Source organism: Aplidium turbinatum, chromosome 18, assembly GCF_918807975.1.
Source record: "Aplidium turbinatum chromosome 18, kaAplTurb1.1, whole genome shotgun sequence".
NCBI classification, from domain to species: Eukaryota; Metazoa; Chordata; class Ascidiacea; order Aplousobranchia; family Polyclinidae; genus Aplidium; species Aplidium turbinatum.
Window position 1 is genome coordinate 5,102,235 of NC_137489.1, and position 15,885 is coordinate 5,118,119.

At 37.2% G+C, this 15,885-nt stretch overlaps 1 protein-coding gene across 1 annotated transcript; it reads right to left on the reverse strand.

Moving 5' to 3' along the window:
- Nucleotides 1-5,783: 5,783 nt before the first annotated feature.
- LOC145787083 (heat shock cognate 71 kDa protein-like) lies at nucleotides 5,784-11,106 on the reverse strand. Its single transcript, XM_082598801.1, has 11 exons — nucleotides 10,949-11,106; nucleotides 10,638-10,767; nucleotides 9,982-10,100; nucleotides 9,269-9,632; nucleotides 8,882-9,183; nucleotides 8,038-8,175; nucleotides 7,717-7,911; nucleotides 7,422-7,620; nucleotides 6,946-7,178; nucleotides 6,415-6,526; nucleotides 5,784-6,231 (listed from the first exon to the last, which is right to left on the reverse strand). The coding sequence occupies exons 1-11, from the start codon at nucleotides 11,021-11,023 to the stop codon at nucleotides 6,131-6,133; spliced, it is 1,968 nt and encodes a 655-aa protein (XP_082454927.1). The 5' UTR covers nucleotides 11,024-11,106; the 3' UTR covers nucleotides 5,784-6,130.
- Between the last annotated feature and the right edge of the window lie 4,779 nt (nucleotides 11,107-15,885).

The following is a 15,885-nucleotide window of genomic DNA, read 5'->3' on the forward strand; positions in this document are numbered from 1 at the left end:
CAATAAAACATGCATGTTCCTCCTCACTTCACTTCATCGGGCTCTTCTCAATTTTCAACAATTTTCAAACTTTCACAAAATTCAGAAAAAGTACGTTGTTTGCAAATATTTATCAACACCTTCCAAAACAGACCCTAAACAACTACTAGCAAGTCCAAAATGATTCAATCAAAATAAGATGATGCAATACTGATGCATTCAAAACGATGTCCTTTTAAAAGGACACCCAGCTAGGGATTGTAGATCATAGGGATGCGAAACTTCATTCGCTTTTGGCTTATCCGCAACACTAGAAGGGTTACGTTTTTTTCTAATTTACAAAATACTTTACTTTTTATGAGTTATATATGAAGAGTTAAGTTGGTTTTAAAGTAATTTAAGGTTTTTAGTTGAAAGCAAGCCTGCAGTAAAGCGTAAAAAAATGTCAAATTGGCAATTGACCCTTCTAATGTTGAAGGAACAACGGAGTTGCGCGTCCCGTAATGTTACCGTCCCTAGTACAGCATGCTGCCATACTGTCTAAACACATTTGTTTCTTTCTTTTTTAAGATGCATAGCTAGAAAACCGTAATGTCAAAAGTTTACAAACAAAGCAAGTTTAAAATTTCATTCAACCGAAAGTTGGTTCTGTGTTTAAATGCGGACCCGCGTCCCGTAATTCTGCTCCCACTCAGCAAAAAGTAGGCTACTCTTTCGCAATCCGACATACTCCCAGTCAGTAGCGTTGGCAGGGGGCTCAGAAAGTACTTTTGGACCCGGGATGTTTTAGGGGCCCGTGACCTTTCCAAGGGGGCCAGAAAACTTCAAGAAACCACCAAGTATTTCTTGGATACAACGCGTTTTTCTCAGATGTTGCCTGATTTGGGGCCCGAAGATTTATTTGGTATCGGGCCCAAATTATCCTCTCAACGGCCCTGCTCCCAGTGGCGTACGGTGACCATTTTTTTTGGTGTTCGCTTTCTTTCAGCAGTTTTCAAACACATGCTAGGTTTGCTGTTTGCTCAATAGTTGTTCAGTTCATATCAAAATAAACTGATGTGATATGATGTAATTGGAAAGACTAAAGAGAAACTGAGCACATCAAGCATGTACGCCTATGTATTTGAAACTGTCTAAAAAAATGAACACTCAAAAAAATGGTCACCGTAGCCTACGCCACTGTATACTCCATGTTTCAACTAATCCTTGCAATAACCTGTCTGTAAAAAAGCAACCTGCCTTGTTTCTGACACATGTTTTTTCAACTTGTAGGCTATTGCACCAGCAATTGATCGCTTATCTCATTTATTGGTTGCAAATCAAAGGACAACCTCAACTTATTAAGCTACAAATACATAACCAAATGCCCAAAAATATTACACTTTATTGCATGCAGACTAAACAAAACGTTTTATAATAGAGACAGCTTTGACCTTTATTCAACAATCTGCAAATTTGTAGCTTAATTGCTGATAAACAGCAAAGTATAAAAAAGGTTTGTTGCCTGGAGGCAAGACCGCTTAGCGACGTCCCAACCTGTAACTAGCATAAACTTACTTACGATAGGGATATTAAGACCGAGACTCAGTGAGGAAATGACCAAAAGCAAAACATTTGCACAGAAGTTTAAAATGTAACAGGAAAAATGTATTAACTTGAATGACACGTCATAATGTTGTAAGCTTTTATTAGCGCATGTTATTATAGCTTTAGGCTCTCGTTATAAAAACTGAATTGCAACATTGCAATGCGCGAACATTCTGTAGGCTACTATTTATATTCAATTGTAAGTTCAGCAAAATTTTTGTTTGTTTTTGTTTTGCAAATGTTTTGTTATATTTTGATACAGTGCAGACAAAAGTATTTGCCAAACCAATCAAACTCTTTATCACCTTTAACCCATTTATTTTATCTCTTTCAAAAGGTAGGCAACATGCCTTTGAATTATTACACTGTTGATACTGTGAAGCATGCTGTATCACGTCAATTGTTTGAAACATGTCTAATTTTCAAACACAGAAGGATCTTCCAACGATCAGACAAACAAAGTTGGCATGCTTGCATGTTTACAATCCAATCACTATTGAAGTTTTTGATGCAGGCTCAAACAGCAAATCAACCGTATTTTACATTGATTCAATGTCCGCAGACGTTGAACCAATGTAAAATGCGGTTAACTTGCTGTGTGGGGGAGTTGACAGTTCTGCTTGTAATTGTCGTGATGTTGCAAGTAATCTTCCCATCTACAAGGGGCTAGTTAATCGTTAGCCTACATAGGAGAGCCTCAGTGTGTGCGTTGCTCACCTACAGTCCTACACGGTGTGAAAGTTGACTACAGTATTGTCTGAATCGTGCTGATTTCTTGGTATTTGAGCGATCTTCACTTGAACCACTAAGGTTCTCGTGAAAAAACTTTATTCTCGTTTTGTCGCTTCTACCTTTGCTATGTTGACGAGTATTTGCAGTGATGGTCAAAAATAAAAACAAATGAGCTGAACTATAATCTTTTGCAACTTACTTTATCCGCCTATTTTTTTTTATCTAATTGACCTTTATGTATTGTCCTATTCGTCACACACTCTTTATCTGTAGGCTATGAACTGACTTTTTTTCAGTCAGTTGTTTTGTGGTTTAAAGGCGGTAGTCGCTTAAGGAATTTCGTCACAAGATAACATTGATGCTTTACGTGGAACTGCAATTAGCGGTAAAGTCTATAGATTTTTTTCCATTGTCACCAAACTGCAAACTCTGTTGGTAAACATAGCGCAACACCGGTAAACTTATAGCAAACGCGTTTTTAAAACAACAACGTACGTTGCTGAGAAATATAAAAATGGAGCCAAGTTGATGTGATGCACCATTGTCAACGTTATGATGGATGACTTGTGGCCATTAGGGTGGAGTGAAAAAAATTTTTTTTTTCAAATCAAAAAATCAGATTAACCAAAAGTGGCGTATGGACCTAAAACCAACTTCTGAGAAGGTTTTGGGTTTGTGCCACCTACACCGAGGTGGCCCATAATTTTTAAAGGTCATCCGAGGGTCAAATTTCATGAAAATCCCATAACTTGGAAACCGGTTAAGCTAGAATGTTGGTTTTTGGCTTAAAAGTTCCAGAAGGTCCATGTTTATATATGCTCTAATGCAACTTTTGTCTCTATTTTAACTATATAAGCTGATAATAATAAAAAATGACGTTTTAGTTTGAAAGCTATGCAACAAAGAAGTGAAAATGCTATATTTGAACTATTTGCACCCATAGTTGTGTGTTAAAGCATAATAGGTACAAACTGACTAAGTACTGCTTAAAATACTTTCTAAGTAGTTGGTACAAAGGATATATGCAAGCAGCAATCATGGATATATGACAAACAAACTCAATGACAAAAATAATGTAGCAAAGACTCATACGCAATAATGTTACAATGTTATTTGACATTAAGTTTCAAAATTTACATCTTTGGTTTCCATGAAATTTATAAGAAACTACTTACAATCAGGGTCGCATTATAAAAATTATCATGTGGTGAAAAAATATTGAAAACCTTCAACCTGAAAGCATCAGCACTATCAAAGTCAGAAAAAATATATTTCGACTCTAATCCATTGCAAATTTGGGCAAGGCTGACTCTGCTTTGGTAAAGACCAACCTTAATCCACCACTGTTTGCAATGAGTGTTACAGAAACCATGACATCAACTCATTTATAATTACACATATCCAATAACGATACACAGCCAGGGGCTCCGAGAAGGGGGGGGGGGGGGGGTCGGGCAACTTTCGCCCCTAGCATAATATTGTAAAGGAAAAACAAATGCAGAGAAGGATGGATTTGAAACTGCTCAAGTAGGCTTCTTGAATGAGGCAGCTTTATTTTGAATTTCCTATCTGGCCTGGTTACACTTGAAAATGACACAAGCTACAGTTGATCACTTACTCCAAAAATGATATGACCACGAGAGTCAAACCAGCGCTGCATGATCTCGAGCCGGACGCATAACCACTGAGCTAACACCGGTGGACTTACGGTACGCCTGGCCAATGCAGTTTTTGAAGTCAAGGTTCCGTTGGTCAAGCAAAAATAGTAGGCTACACGCTTAGCCAATCGCAGCAGCACCAGTTTTTAAGTTAAAACAATAGAAAATTGATGATGCAGAAATCAGTAGGCTTAACAGGCATCAAATTTTACGTCTTGAAACAGTTTAACAATGCCTACCTTAATACAAGAATGATTCGTTCTTGATGAGATACATTTGAAGTTGCATATGCTATGATCGAAAAATACTTGGAACTGCCTATTTTATTCAAAAATTTGTTTTTTTTAAAGTTGTTACACTATCATTTTAGTGGCAAAAATGGGCCCCCCTCAAACGTGCAAAAACGAAAAACTACTCGTTTTTCCTTCACAATATTATGCTAGGGGGGAAAGTTGCCCGACTTTCCCCCTCTCGGAGCCCCTGGCTGTGTATTGCCATTGGATATGTGTAATTATAAATGAGTTGATGTCATGGTTTCTGTAACACTCATTGCAAACAGTGGTGGATTAAGGTTGGCAAGGGTCTTTACCAAAGCAGAGTCAGCCTTGCCCAAATTTGCAATGGATTAGAGTAGAAATATATTTTTTCTGACTTTGATAGTCCTAATGTTTTCAGGTTGAAGGTTTTCAATATTTTTTCACCACATGATATTTTTTATAATGTGACCCTGATTGTATATAAGTAGTTTCTAATAAATTTCATGGAAACAAAAGATGTAAATTTTGAAACTTAATGTCAAATAGCATAGTAACATTATTGCATTTGAGTCTTTGCTACATTATTTTTGTCATTGAGTTTGTTTGTCACATATCCATGATTGTTGCTTGCATATCCTTTGTACTAACTACTTAGAAAGTATTTTAAGCAGCACTTAGTCAGTTTGTACCTATTATGCTTTAACACATAACTATGGGTGCAAATAGTTCAAATATAGCATTTTCAATTCTCCACGTTACATAGCTTTCAAACTAAAACGTCATTTTTTATTATTATCAGCTTATATAGTTAAAATAGAGACAAAAGTTGCATTAGAGCATATATAAACATGGACCTTCTGGAACTTTTAAGCCAAAAACCAACATTCTAGCTTAACCGGTTTCCAAGTTATGGGATTTTCATGAAATTTGACCCTCGGATGACCTTTAAAAATTATGGGCCACCTCGGTGTAGGTGGCACAAACCCAAAACCTTCTCAGAAGTTGGTTTTAGGTCCATACGCCAATTTTGGTTAATCTGATTTTTTGATTTGAAAAAAAAAATTTTTTTCACTCCACCCTAGTGGCCATAACCACAAGTGTTGCAATTACAATTTCTTGGAATGAAAATAAAAAGACGCAAGAGCTAGAATGCCAAAATGTTTTCTGAAAACTATCTCCGAATGAGATCAGAGGATATTTCAAGCACAGCAGTTGGAAGTCTTAGCTATCAGTAGCGGATCTAGGGATACACTTCCCTCACATAATTGAGAGTATGCAACCACGCAAAGCAGTTCGTTGCAAGTGATGGTAAATTTTGATACTTTTAGACAGTTTTCATGTCGGAAGAAAGTATCCTAAGCAATATGATGCAAGCCAGAGTAATATCTAACAGTGGCATGTCGTAAAGCAGCAAACTTTTTGCACGTTCTACCTCACCAAACACCAAATGACAAAGCCCATGATGCCACTTTCTCTCTGCTGAAGCTTCCAATTACATTTTGACTCCACAACCTGCTATGTACGTCGTGGTGTTGTCATAAGAAACGAGGCAGCAATAAGCGCTCAGACAAAGCGGAAACGACGTTCTAATATAAACGATCCCATCCCAACAACGATACCACACCAGACAAATACAACTTCACACATTGGGGTTGTGCGTTCAATCTCTTTTAAAAAACAAAACTTCATGCAAACAAGCAAACGAAAAGCGCAACACGGTATGATGTAGGGATGTAGGCCTAGTACTAGACTACTGGTATGTACAAAACAATAAACGTGAAACAGCGTAGAGCAGGCCACAAAACAAATTATTGCTAAATTATAATTTACAGACATTTACATAAGAAAACGATATTGAAAATAGGCAAGAAAAGTTCGAATAAACGTAAGCGTAGCAGAAAGCGTCCAAGTTCAAACTTAGTCAACTTCTTCAATGGTTGGACCGCCAGCATTTCCGCCGCTAGAAGCCGCACCTGCTCCACCAGGCATTCCACCGGGAAAACCGCCAGGCATTCCTCCTGAAATAATTGATGTCAATGAATCGGCTTTGGAGCAAACGATTAGAGACCTTTAGAACAAGCATTTAAATGATTCAATTGGTGCAGAAGATGAGAGAAAGTGTTTAGAAAAATACCTCAATGGTGAGAAATTGTTTAACGTGGCTGCAGTAATACGCACAAGTTATAAATGCTAACACTCACCGGGCATGCCACCTGGGGCGCCGCCACCTTGTTGGTACAGCTTCGTGATGATTGGGTTGGCAACCTTTTCAAGTTCTTTCTGCTGGTACTCGAATTCCTCTTTTTCGGCAGTCTACAAAAATTTGATCAATATGTAACTCAGGTACTGGCATAAGCAATGTATCAGACAGTTAAGCTTGTAGTCAGGCCAAAATCATCTGGTACTGGCGACTCCAAAGGCTGATGAAACATCATTTGTACAACCCACCATTGTCATTGAAAAGATGGTACAAGCATTTTAAACGACTGATCCAAAGTAATTGTTTCTCCCTCTGGTAGTGTAAAGATTAACGTGTAACTTCGAAGCTTGAAATGGCTCGTCTTTTTATGACCTCAAGAGGTTTCATCATTTCAACTTAAAAGTTAGACAAAAAAATATCAGTCCTGAAGCTAATAATTTTTAGCTGATAAACATGTTGCGCTGAGCTATTCCTTACTTCTCACTATTCAAGGACTTCAAGTTAGAAAAAAAGGTGTTTCCTTAATACAAACCTGGTTATTTTCAAGCCAATCAAGAGTTTCTTTTGCCTTGTTCAAAATTGTTGCTTTGTCATCGCCAGATATTTTGTCTTTAACTTTGTCATCTTCGACAGTGGATTTGAGGTTGAAAGCGTAAGATTCGAGGCCATTTTTGGCTTCAATGCGTTGCTTCTGCTTCTCATCTTCATCTTTGTATTTCTCAGCTTCATTGACCATTCTCTCAATGTCATCTTTGCTGAGTCGTCCTACAAAAAAGTACTGGTTTACAAAAGAGCACACAGCAGTTGTGCACATACTGAAGCAGCAACAAACCTCTTCAACAAAAAAACACCCAATGCAGTAAAACTTTTTGTCAGTCACACAAACTTTTTGTCAAACTAAAATAAAAGTAATTCTCCGTAAACTGCTGTTTAAATCTAAATCAGTAGCACAGTGTTTATATATCTAACCTTAGCCCCTACCAACATTACAATCAAAGGGCAAACTACCTTTGTCGTTTGTGATGGTGATTTTGTTTTCTTTTCCTGTGCTTTTGTCCACGGCAGAAACGTTCAAGATACCATTGGCGTCCACATCAAAAGTGACCTCGATTTGAGGCACACCACGGGGTGCAGGGGGAATTCCGGATAACTCAAATTTACCCAAAATGTTGTTGTCTTTTGTCAATGTTCTTTCTCCTTCATACACCTACAAAAACATATGGAAAGCGTTGTTGAACTTGTGATGCGGCCAATGCAAAAGCTAGATTGAAGTGATGGAACATCAAAACATTTCATGACATACCTGAATGAGCACCCCGGGTTGATTGTCGGAGTAAGTGGTAAAGATTTGGGACTGTTTGGTTGGAACAGTGGTGTTACGTTTGATCAGTGCAGTCATCACACCACCAGCTGTCTCGAGTCCAAGAGACAGTGGCGCAACATCCAAAAGAAGTAGATCTTGGACTTCTTCAGATTTGTCACCGCTAAGAATCGCAGCCTAAAAATTGAAAACATAACAAAATAACATCACAAGTGTCCATATCATGACAAAAGTGAATCAGAATATTTCATCATCACTTTATAACTATTCTCGCATGATTAGCCAAATCATGGAAATACACACCTGAACAGCAGCACCATAAGCAACAGCCTCATCTGGGTTGATTGATTTGTTTAAGTCTTTGCCATTGAAGAAATCTTGAAGCAATTTTTGGATTCTTGGAATACGAGTGGAGCCTCCGACAAGAACGACTTCGTGAATCTAGGTAACAAAAACAAGTCTAATAGGCTCAAGATATAAGCTCAATAACACAAAAAATACATGAGTTTATTTGCCCAACATAAGGCTGTAAAGAAAAAATATACATGCATTCTGGGATTGACTGAAGGGCATGCATCACACTAAACAGCAAGGATGGATCCACGGGGGGGAGTGTGCGCAACTGCACACCCCCAAAAAAATTTCAAATTGCTATTATTTTAATAAACTAATGGTATTAAGATCTACTAGTATTACTTTATATTTTGATAGATGATAGCATTTTATATCAGCATGTAACGAGTTGATGCTGTGTAGATTATGGAATGTGTACCAATGGAAATAATCATGTGTTTTGTACTGCTCATGTTTTTAAACTTTAGAATATTTCCGGAACTTTCATCATGCTCTTGAATTTTGTTATACCAGAAGTGTTTTTTATTCATGCTTGTTTTTAAGACTTGGTTTTTCATGCAAACTTTCTCCATTTTCAGGTCTTTATTAATGTTAAACAAAAACATCTCTATTAACAACATGAATGCTTATCAGTATGATAAATACAGCAGAGACACATTTTGACAGTGCCACACTGATGGACCTCCTTGAATGAAAATAGATTTCAGCAGCACCCCCCCCCCCCCAAAATTAGAGGCTGGATCCATCCCTGCTAAACAGGGTGGTGAAACTTGACATCAACACAAAAATGTACCTGATCTTTTCCCATCTTGGCATCACGAAGAGATTTTTCAACAGGTTCCAATGTGCCTCGAAACAAGTCGGCGTTAAGCTCTTCAAATCGAGCTCTGGTGATTGAAGTGTAAAAATCTATTCCTTCAAACAAGGAATCAATCTCCACACTGGCCTGTGCTGAAGATGAAAGTGTACGCTTTGCTCTTTCACTGGCTGTTCTTAATCGACGAAGTGCTCTCTTGTTGGATGTGATGTCTTTCTTGTTTTTGCGTTTGAATTCCTGGACAAAGTGATTTACCATTCTGTTGTCGAAATCTTCCCCTGAATAACAAACATTGGGATTGAAATACAAGTCGCACAAAATACTTTTGGAACCACAAATAAAACAGTCAAAGTTGATACTAACCTCCAAGATGAGTGTTTCCAGCTGTTGATTTCACTTCGAAAATGCCATCATCAATGGTGAGTACACTGACATCAAAGGTTCCTCCACCAAGATCAAAAATAAGAACATGTCGTTCTTGGCCTACTTTTTTATCCAGTCCATAAGCAATAGCTGCGGCAGTAGGTTCATTGATGATTCGAAGTACATTAAGACCAGAAATGGTTCCAGCATCTTTAGTAGCTTGGCGTTGGGAGTCATTGAAGTAGGCAGGTACAGTAACAACAGCATCAGTGATTGTTTTTCCAAGATAAGCTTCAGCAGTTTCTTTCATGCGGTGCAAAACCATTGAGCTGATTTCTTCTGGAGAGAAAGTTTTTGTTTCTCCCTGCAATTAAAAAGATCATGTCAAAACAATTCCAATGTTGGTAAAAATGAAAAATTGAGCTTTAAGCTGGCCAGCTCTTACAAACAGGAAAAGACTCACAGGCTATAAATATATAACAATGAGTTAAGTGTAATAGCTAGGGCAATAGTTACAGAGTTCATTAAATACAGATACATGTTTCCATTGTGTAAAACAATGAACTGTTGAACAGTACATGGTACAGTTTAAGATCAGTTTAACATTAAGTTCATTTAAGATCAGTAGAACAATTCACTATCAGAACATGAAGCAAAGAAAAAATCAAACAGAATCGCTGATGCATTAATATTAACTAAACCAATCCACAAACCTTGTGCTCTACTTGAATTTTAGGTTTAGTGCTATCATTAATGACATGGAAAGACAAATGCTTCATATCACTTTGCACAGAAGGATCATCATATCGGCGTCCAATCAAACGCTTTGCATCTAAATATCATACACACATATTTAGGAAAACAACAAATTTTAATACGTAGTTTTAATTCCTAAGTATAAAAGCAAGAAACTGAAAAACTGGAAGTAGATGTACCTGCATTACAACTGAAAAATATTGATCATATAGACACCAAAAATCGTTGAAATGTCAGAAAGGCCTATAGAGCAGGGTTTCCCAAACTTTTTTGAGCCACAGACCACTATTTGTGAAATTTTTTGGGCCACGGACCGCTAATTTTTTGTAAACAACTTTTTAACTGCAACGAAGGTGCAACAAGTAAGATTTACGATACTGGATAGTAAAAGCTTTCAAAATCATTTAAGTTGTAAAGAGCTGTGGCAATTATCTTTGACAGGGTACGTACTGTACAACGTATATGTGTGACTTTTTAATTTCTTGTCATATCGCCATGGACTACCTGTGCAGTCGTCGCAGACCACCAATGGTCCATGGACCACAGTTTGGGAAACCCTGCTATAGAGCATAGACTACTGAAATAGGTTAGACAAACAAATTATTAAAATTACCAAACACAGTATTGGTTGGATTCAAAGCCACTTGGTTCTTGGCAGCTTCTCCAATTAACCTCTCAGTATCAGAGAAAGCAACATAGCTTGGAGTGGTACGATTTCCTTGGTCATTAGCAATGATTTCAACCTAAAAATATAACAATTTAGAAAAGAAATAGTGCGTAGTAATGCAGATACCAAACTACAAAGGGATGAATAAAAACAACTACAATGTTTCATAAATCGTGATTAAGACTGAAGGCAATTAATTCACTCTTTATAAGTGGCATAACTGAAAAACTGTACTTTAACAGAAACAGGCTAGTTACCTTTCCATGTTGAAACACACCAACACAGGAATATGTTGTGCCTAAATCAATTCCAACTGCAGGTCCTTTCACCATATTGAATGTCTTGTAAACTAAAGCTGTCAAACACTAAGCAAATTACAGAAAAATCAGAAATATGTCACACAAAATCTGCAAAAAAAAAAGTCTACATTATGCTGAACTATGAACAAACCTGACTGCTCAAGCAAGTCCTAAAATATAGAGTACCGGTAGCAGAGGAGTTAATACGGTACCTAATTTAAACCAACTTACAGATATAGCAAAGAAATTTTTCCTGCAGTTATGATACTCTAATGTCAAATCAGACAAGGTTAAAACAATTTGAATATTGCCTGCGCTAAGAAAATATCTGCAAAAATTAAGCCCAAGCTTAGTAGCTTACCGATAGGCCTACCTTAAATTATAACTTTTATTTTGAATGAATTTTATTATTCTCAGGCACCTCAACTCAACTTAATAAACGCTTAATCTTCTTGATAACTCGACGATGTGGCATTAATATACTGTTCATAACTTATCATAAAACACAGCTTTCATACTGTAGCCTACACCACAATGCACTAAAATTGCTTAAAAACGTAAGCCCATTAAGATTAGTGTCATTATCCTGATCAACGTTTCCTGTCAGAACTTTAACATGCAACAACATGCTGGTCTCTTTGCTAAATGTTTATGGCATAAGCTTTAACACAACTGGTTATATACCATTCAGTGCACTTTCGAGAACAACAATTCATGAAGCTTCCAGTTGGACAAACACAAAATCCTTCTAGAACATTTCGTTGATTTGGAAGTCACGTGTTTTTGGTTTGTTGTGAAATTTGTCTGTGAGAATAGAGTTGCCTAGTTTTATTCTATTAAAAATCATCTTGTAGTTTATAGTCTAATTTAATAAGCAGTTTTATATTTTTAATATTTTTTAAAAATAATTTCGAATTTTAAAACTAAATTGATGGTGTTTGAATTGTTTTTGCAATGCTAAATTTGACAAAGATTTTCACGGAATTGTTAGTTTGGCAACTCTAACAACTTCAAGCAGTTTCTAGAACATCGTTGATGGGGAACTACCTAAGAAGATTCTAGAACAGGGGTTCTTAACCTTTTTTCCCTTATTACCCATTTCTGTCCAGATCAAAGTCCCATTACCCAAAATCTAATTTTATCTATTTTACCATATTAAAAATATAAAACAGCGTTATTCAACAAAAACAACATTTAACGTAAAGAACGGCATCAATAGTTTCAGTGAGACATTTGCGCTTTTTTTGTGTACAATCGATGCAATATTGGGTGCGATTTTGGATACTGCACAAAGCAAATCTGACTTCAGATCTAACAGCTTGTTTCGAAATTTTGACTTCAAAGCAACAACACTTGAAAATGCTGATTCACAGAGATAAGTGGAAGGGAACATAGTCAACAATGTTAGTGGTTTTGCACAACTTTTGGATATGCTTTTCCCATCATTTTCCCAAGTTTTCATCTTCAAAAGAATATAGCTCGCTCGTCTCAACACTAACTCTAAATGTACACTTAGCTATATAAACTACTTCAAACAACTGCTAACAGCAACGCAGCCATCAAGCTTGCTTATAAAACAACTGTAACTGAACTGATTATACAAGAAAAATCTTACTATTATGTCGCAAAAATGAAATACATAAAACCGTAGCTAACTGCTCTAGGCTGCTGCTGAGCTGAGTCGGAGTCTGCCTCGCTTTCTGACCTAGTCTTGTTCTAAAACGATCCCTGTTCCATATCTAGAAAGCTAAAACCTCAATTGCTAAGGTAACAAGGATCAGTAGTCAGTAGATGTAACAGAAAATATATTTCGCATTTGTTAGTGCGTCGTCAGTTCCGATAAAGGGCAGTTAAAACCTACAAGTAATGTTTTAAATAACAACTTAACTGCCCTTTATCAGAACTGACGATGCACTAACAAGTGCGAAATATATTTTCTGTTACATCTACTGACTTACTGATCCCTGTTACCTTAGCAATTGAGGTTTTAGCTTACATAAAACCGGCAACAAAAATGATGCGAAAAATAAATCACTATGACGAAACAATTCTAAAAATGATAAAATATCACTGTGCTTGTTTGGTTGTTTTGAACGGACTCAAATAATAAAAAAAGCATGAGTAATAAAGCAACTTTACCACTTACAGCAGTGACATTGTTTGTTACATCTATAATTCTAAATATTCTGGTTCAGCTGATTACCCACCTGCTATCCTGAAATTACCCACATGTGGGTAATTACCCATAGGTTAAGAACCACTGTTCTAGAACAAGAGACACAGTGCGAGTTATAGGCCTACTACATTACAGCACACCAGGCATATTCAAAATAGCACTTAGTTATCAAAACAATTACGTCATGATTATACAAACGATTAGGAAAGGTTGGTTGGTTTTGAATCTTTATCCTCGGACTGACAAAGCCTTGATAGGTTAATTAGCCTACTCCTAGTAGTTTCGCATACTTGTAGAGGCTCTTGACGCAGGGCCGGTTACCGAGATTGGCAGAGTGAAGTTTTCCGATTGTTAAAGTGTTGTTGCCGAGGAAATATTCCATTCACTAGGTGCAACTGAATGGAGAGCAGTCCTGACAATGCGTTGCTCAAGCGCACACCCCGAGAGTCGAACCAGCGCCGCTTGTTGACGCTATGTTGACGTGTATCGTTTTTGATATGATAGTCAAAAATAAAAATAACTGAACTGAAAAGAGCTAACGCGGCCAAAGGGATCTAAAAAGTGCTTGAGATCGAAGCATAGCAGATAGGTGGAAACAGACAAAGAGATTGACAAAAAATTGTTGTTTCGTCTGTTATTATACACAATATGAATAAAATAGCACTGCACTATTTTGTAGGCCGAGTGATTTGCGACAATAGTGACAGTGATAATAGGCCAATGCCCAAATTGCCCATCCCTTTGATTAATATTTAAAGGCACTCACAGCCAGTGGCGTAGCCAGGAATTTTGAAAGGGGGAGGTTGACGGCGTGTTCACTTAAGACGACACCCAGCGGTGGGGGGTCTGGGCGGCCTCCCGCAGAAATTTTTGAAAAATTACTTTGAATTTGGTGCATTCTGAGAGCATTTTCAACAAAAATGTGGGTATGAATCAGGGATATGGTATGAATATTCCTGTAAAATGGTGCTGTCTGGTGGTATAGCAAAAGGATAAGATCATGTTTTCTTCGGCATTTTTCCGAAATAAAGCTAAGTTTCTATGTTTTCTTGTTGCTAATTCCTGGCTGAGACATTTAAATGTTTGGTATTGGCAAAACTCGCTCTTTTAATGCAGTTTCGCGTAAAATTAGGCAAACTTTGTTTTAAAGACATAAAGAAACTGAAAGCATCATTCTCAATATCGTGACGTAACACGTGTGCCAAGAGGGGTGGGTGTTGAACCCCCCTCTTGGCTACGCCACTGCTCACAAGTCACAACTCACCGGTTGCCGATACATCAGGATTCGTTCTCTCAATCAGATTAGAAGTTAGCCTAGTGAACTCCACGCTACTAAGCACCATCAGCTTTCTCATCCTTACGTCCACTCTCGCAATCATCTATAGATTTCAACTTTTTCGTTATGTATGACAAAATAGAATTAGATTTCCGTTTTCCAACACAAACAAGTGCGAAAACAACAACTAGCACGAAAACAGTTTGAAACAAAACACTAATTTTGTAAACAATAAATTTGATGTGGACGTTTTTTCTACTTACAAAACATTCAAATTTAGTTCGTATTTTCAACTAAAGTCCGAGACGCCTTCGTCTCTCTGCTCAAACGTCGTATAGCCTACAGTTTTACATGGCCGTGTGATTCGGCATTGACGTACGGTAGGCTACATCGGTACGTTGTCTACCAAACATTTGACCACGAGAGTACAGGAGCATCTGAACTTTAGGGAGTTAAAGAAAAGTGCCAGACCATATCATGGAATGTTCTTTTTGCTCTGATCGAAAATTCTCTGCTGACTTATTTAAAATTTTACGCAAAGACAAATCCCAATATGACACCAAAATTTAGGAAGCACTGTTAATCAAACGGTATAACTCAAATTTAAACAAACAATTATTTGCTGGAGGCGAGTCCGTTTTCCTCAACATTTACTTGATGTATCACGTTCTCTGTGGAGCAATTTTTTTCGTACCGTAGTTATTTATGTAGTTGCCTTTTCCTAATGCAACTTTATCTTCAAAAAGTTGAAATTCATTGCATTTTTTAATTTCAAATTCCTATTTCCTGAGGAGGGCATAAGTTAAACCGAAAACGTTCAACTGTTAAAACTATTTGTAAGTGAATTATTGTTATAATGCTCAGCCCTGTTGTATTGTTGTGTCTTATTCATACCTAACCTGTGAGCAAAATGTATAAATGAGGAGCATACAAAAACTTTATTTTTAGTGGCAAATTTTTGGGGGGGCTTGAGCCCCCTTAGCCCCATGCTCGGTGCGCTACTGCCTCCAATTTTGATCACAAACTGTTGCATAGGCTACATCCATCACAATTCAAAAAATCAAGTTCAGTGGTTATAACCTAACTTGGAGCGTTTTGAGAAAGTGGAATCGTTCAAATTGCGCATTGTTGTTACTTGTTTTGACACACCCTAAAAGATTTTTTTTCACTATGGAAAAATCATTTCAGTAACAAAATTTTATTTTAGATAGGCTAGGCTACAAAGCCACTCTAAAAATTGTTCTTTCACTGAAAAGTGTGGTATAAGCGACTTCTCGTGGAATTCCAATTGAGCACTCGCCACGAAAGTAGAACGGGAATATTCAATTTGCATTTGTTGTGCAGTGAATACCTTTTCTCATTGAGAAACAGCGCTATCAAAGGCTTGAATTACGTAAAAGAAGTGATGTCATCAAAGAAACTTCTCGAAGTCAAATCAATAGT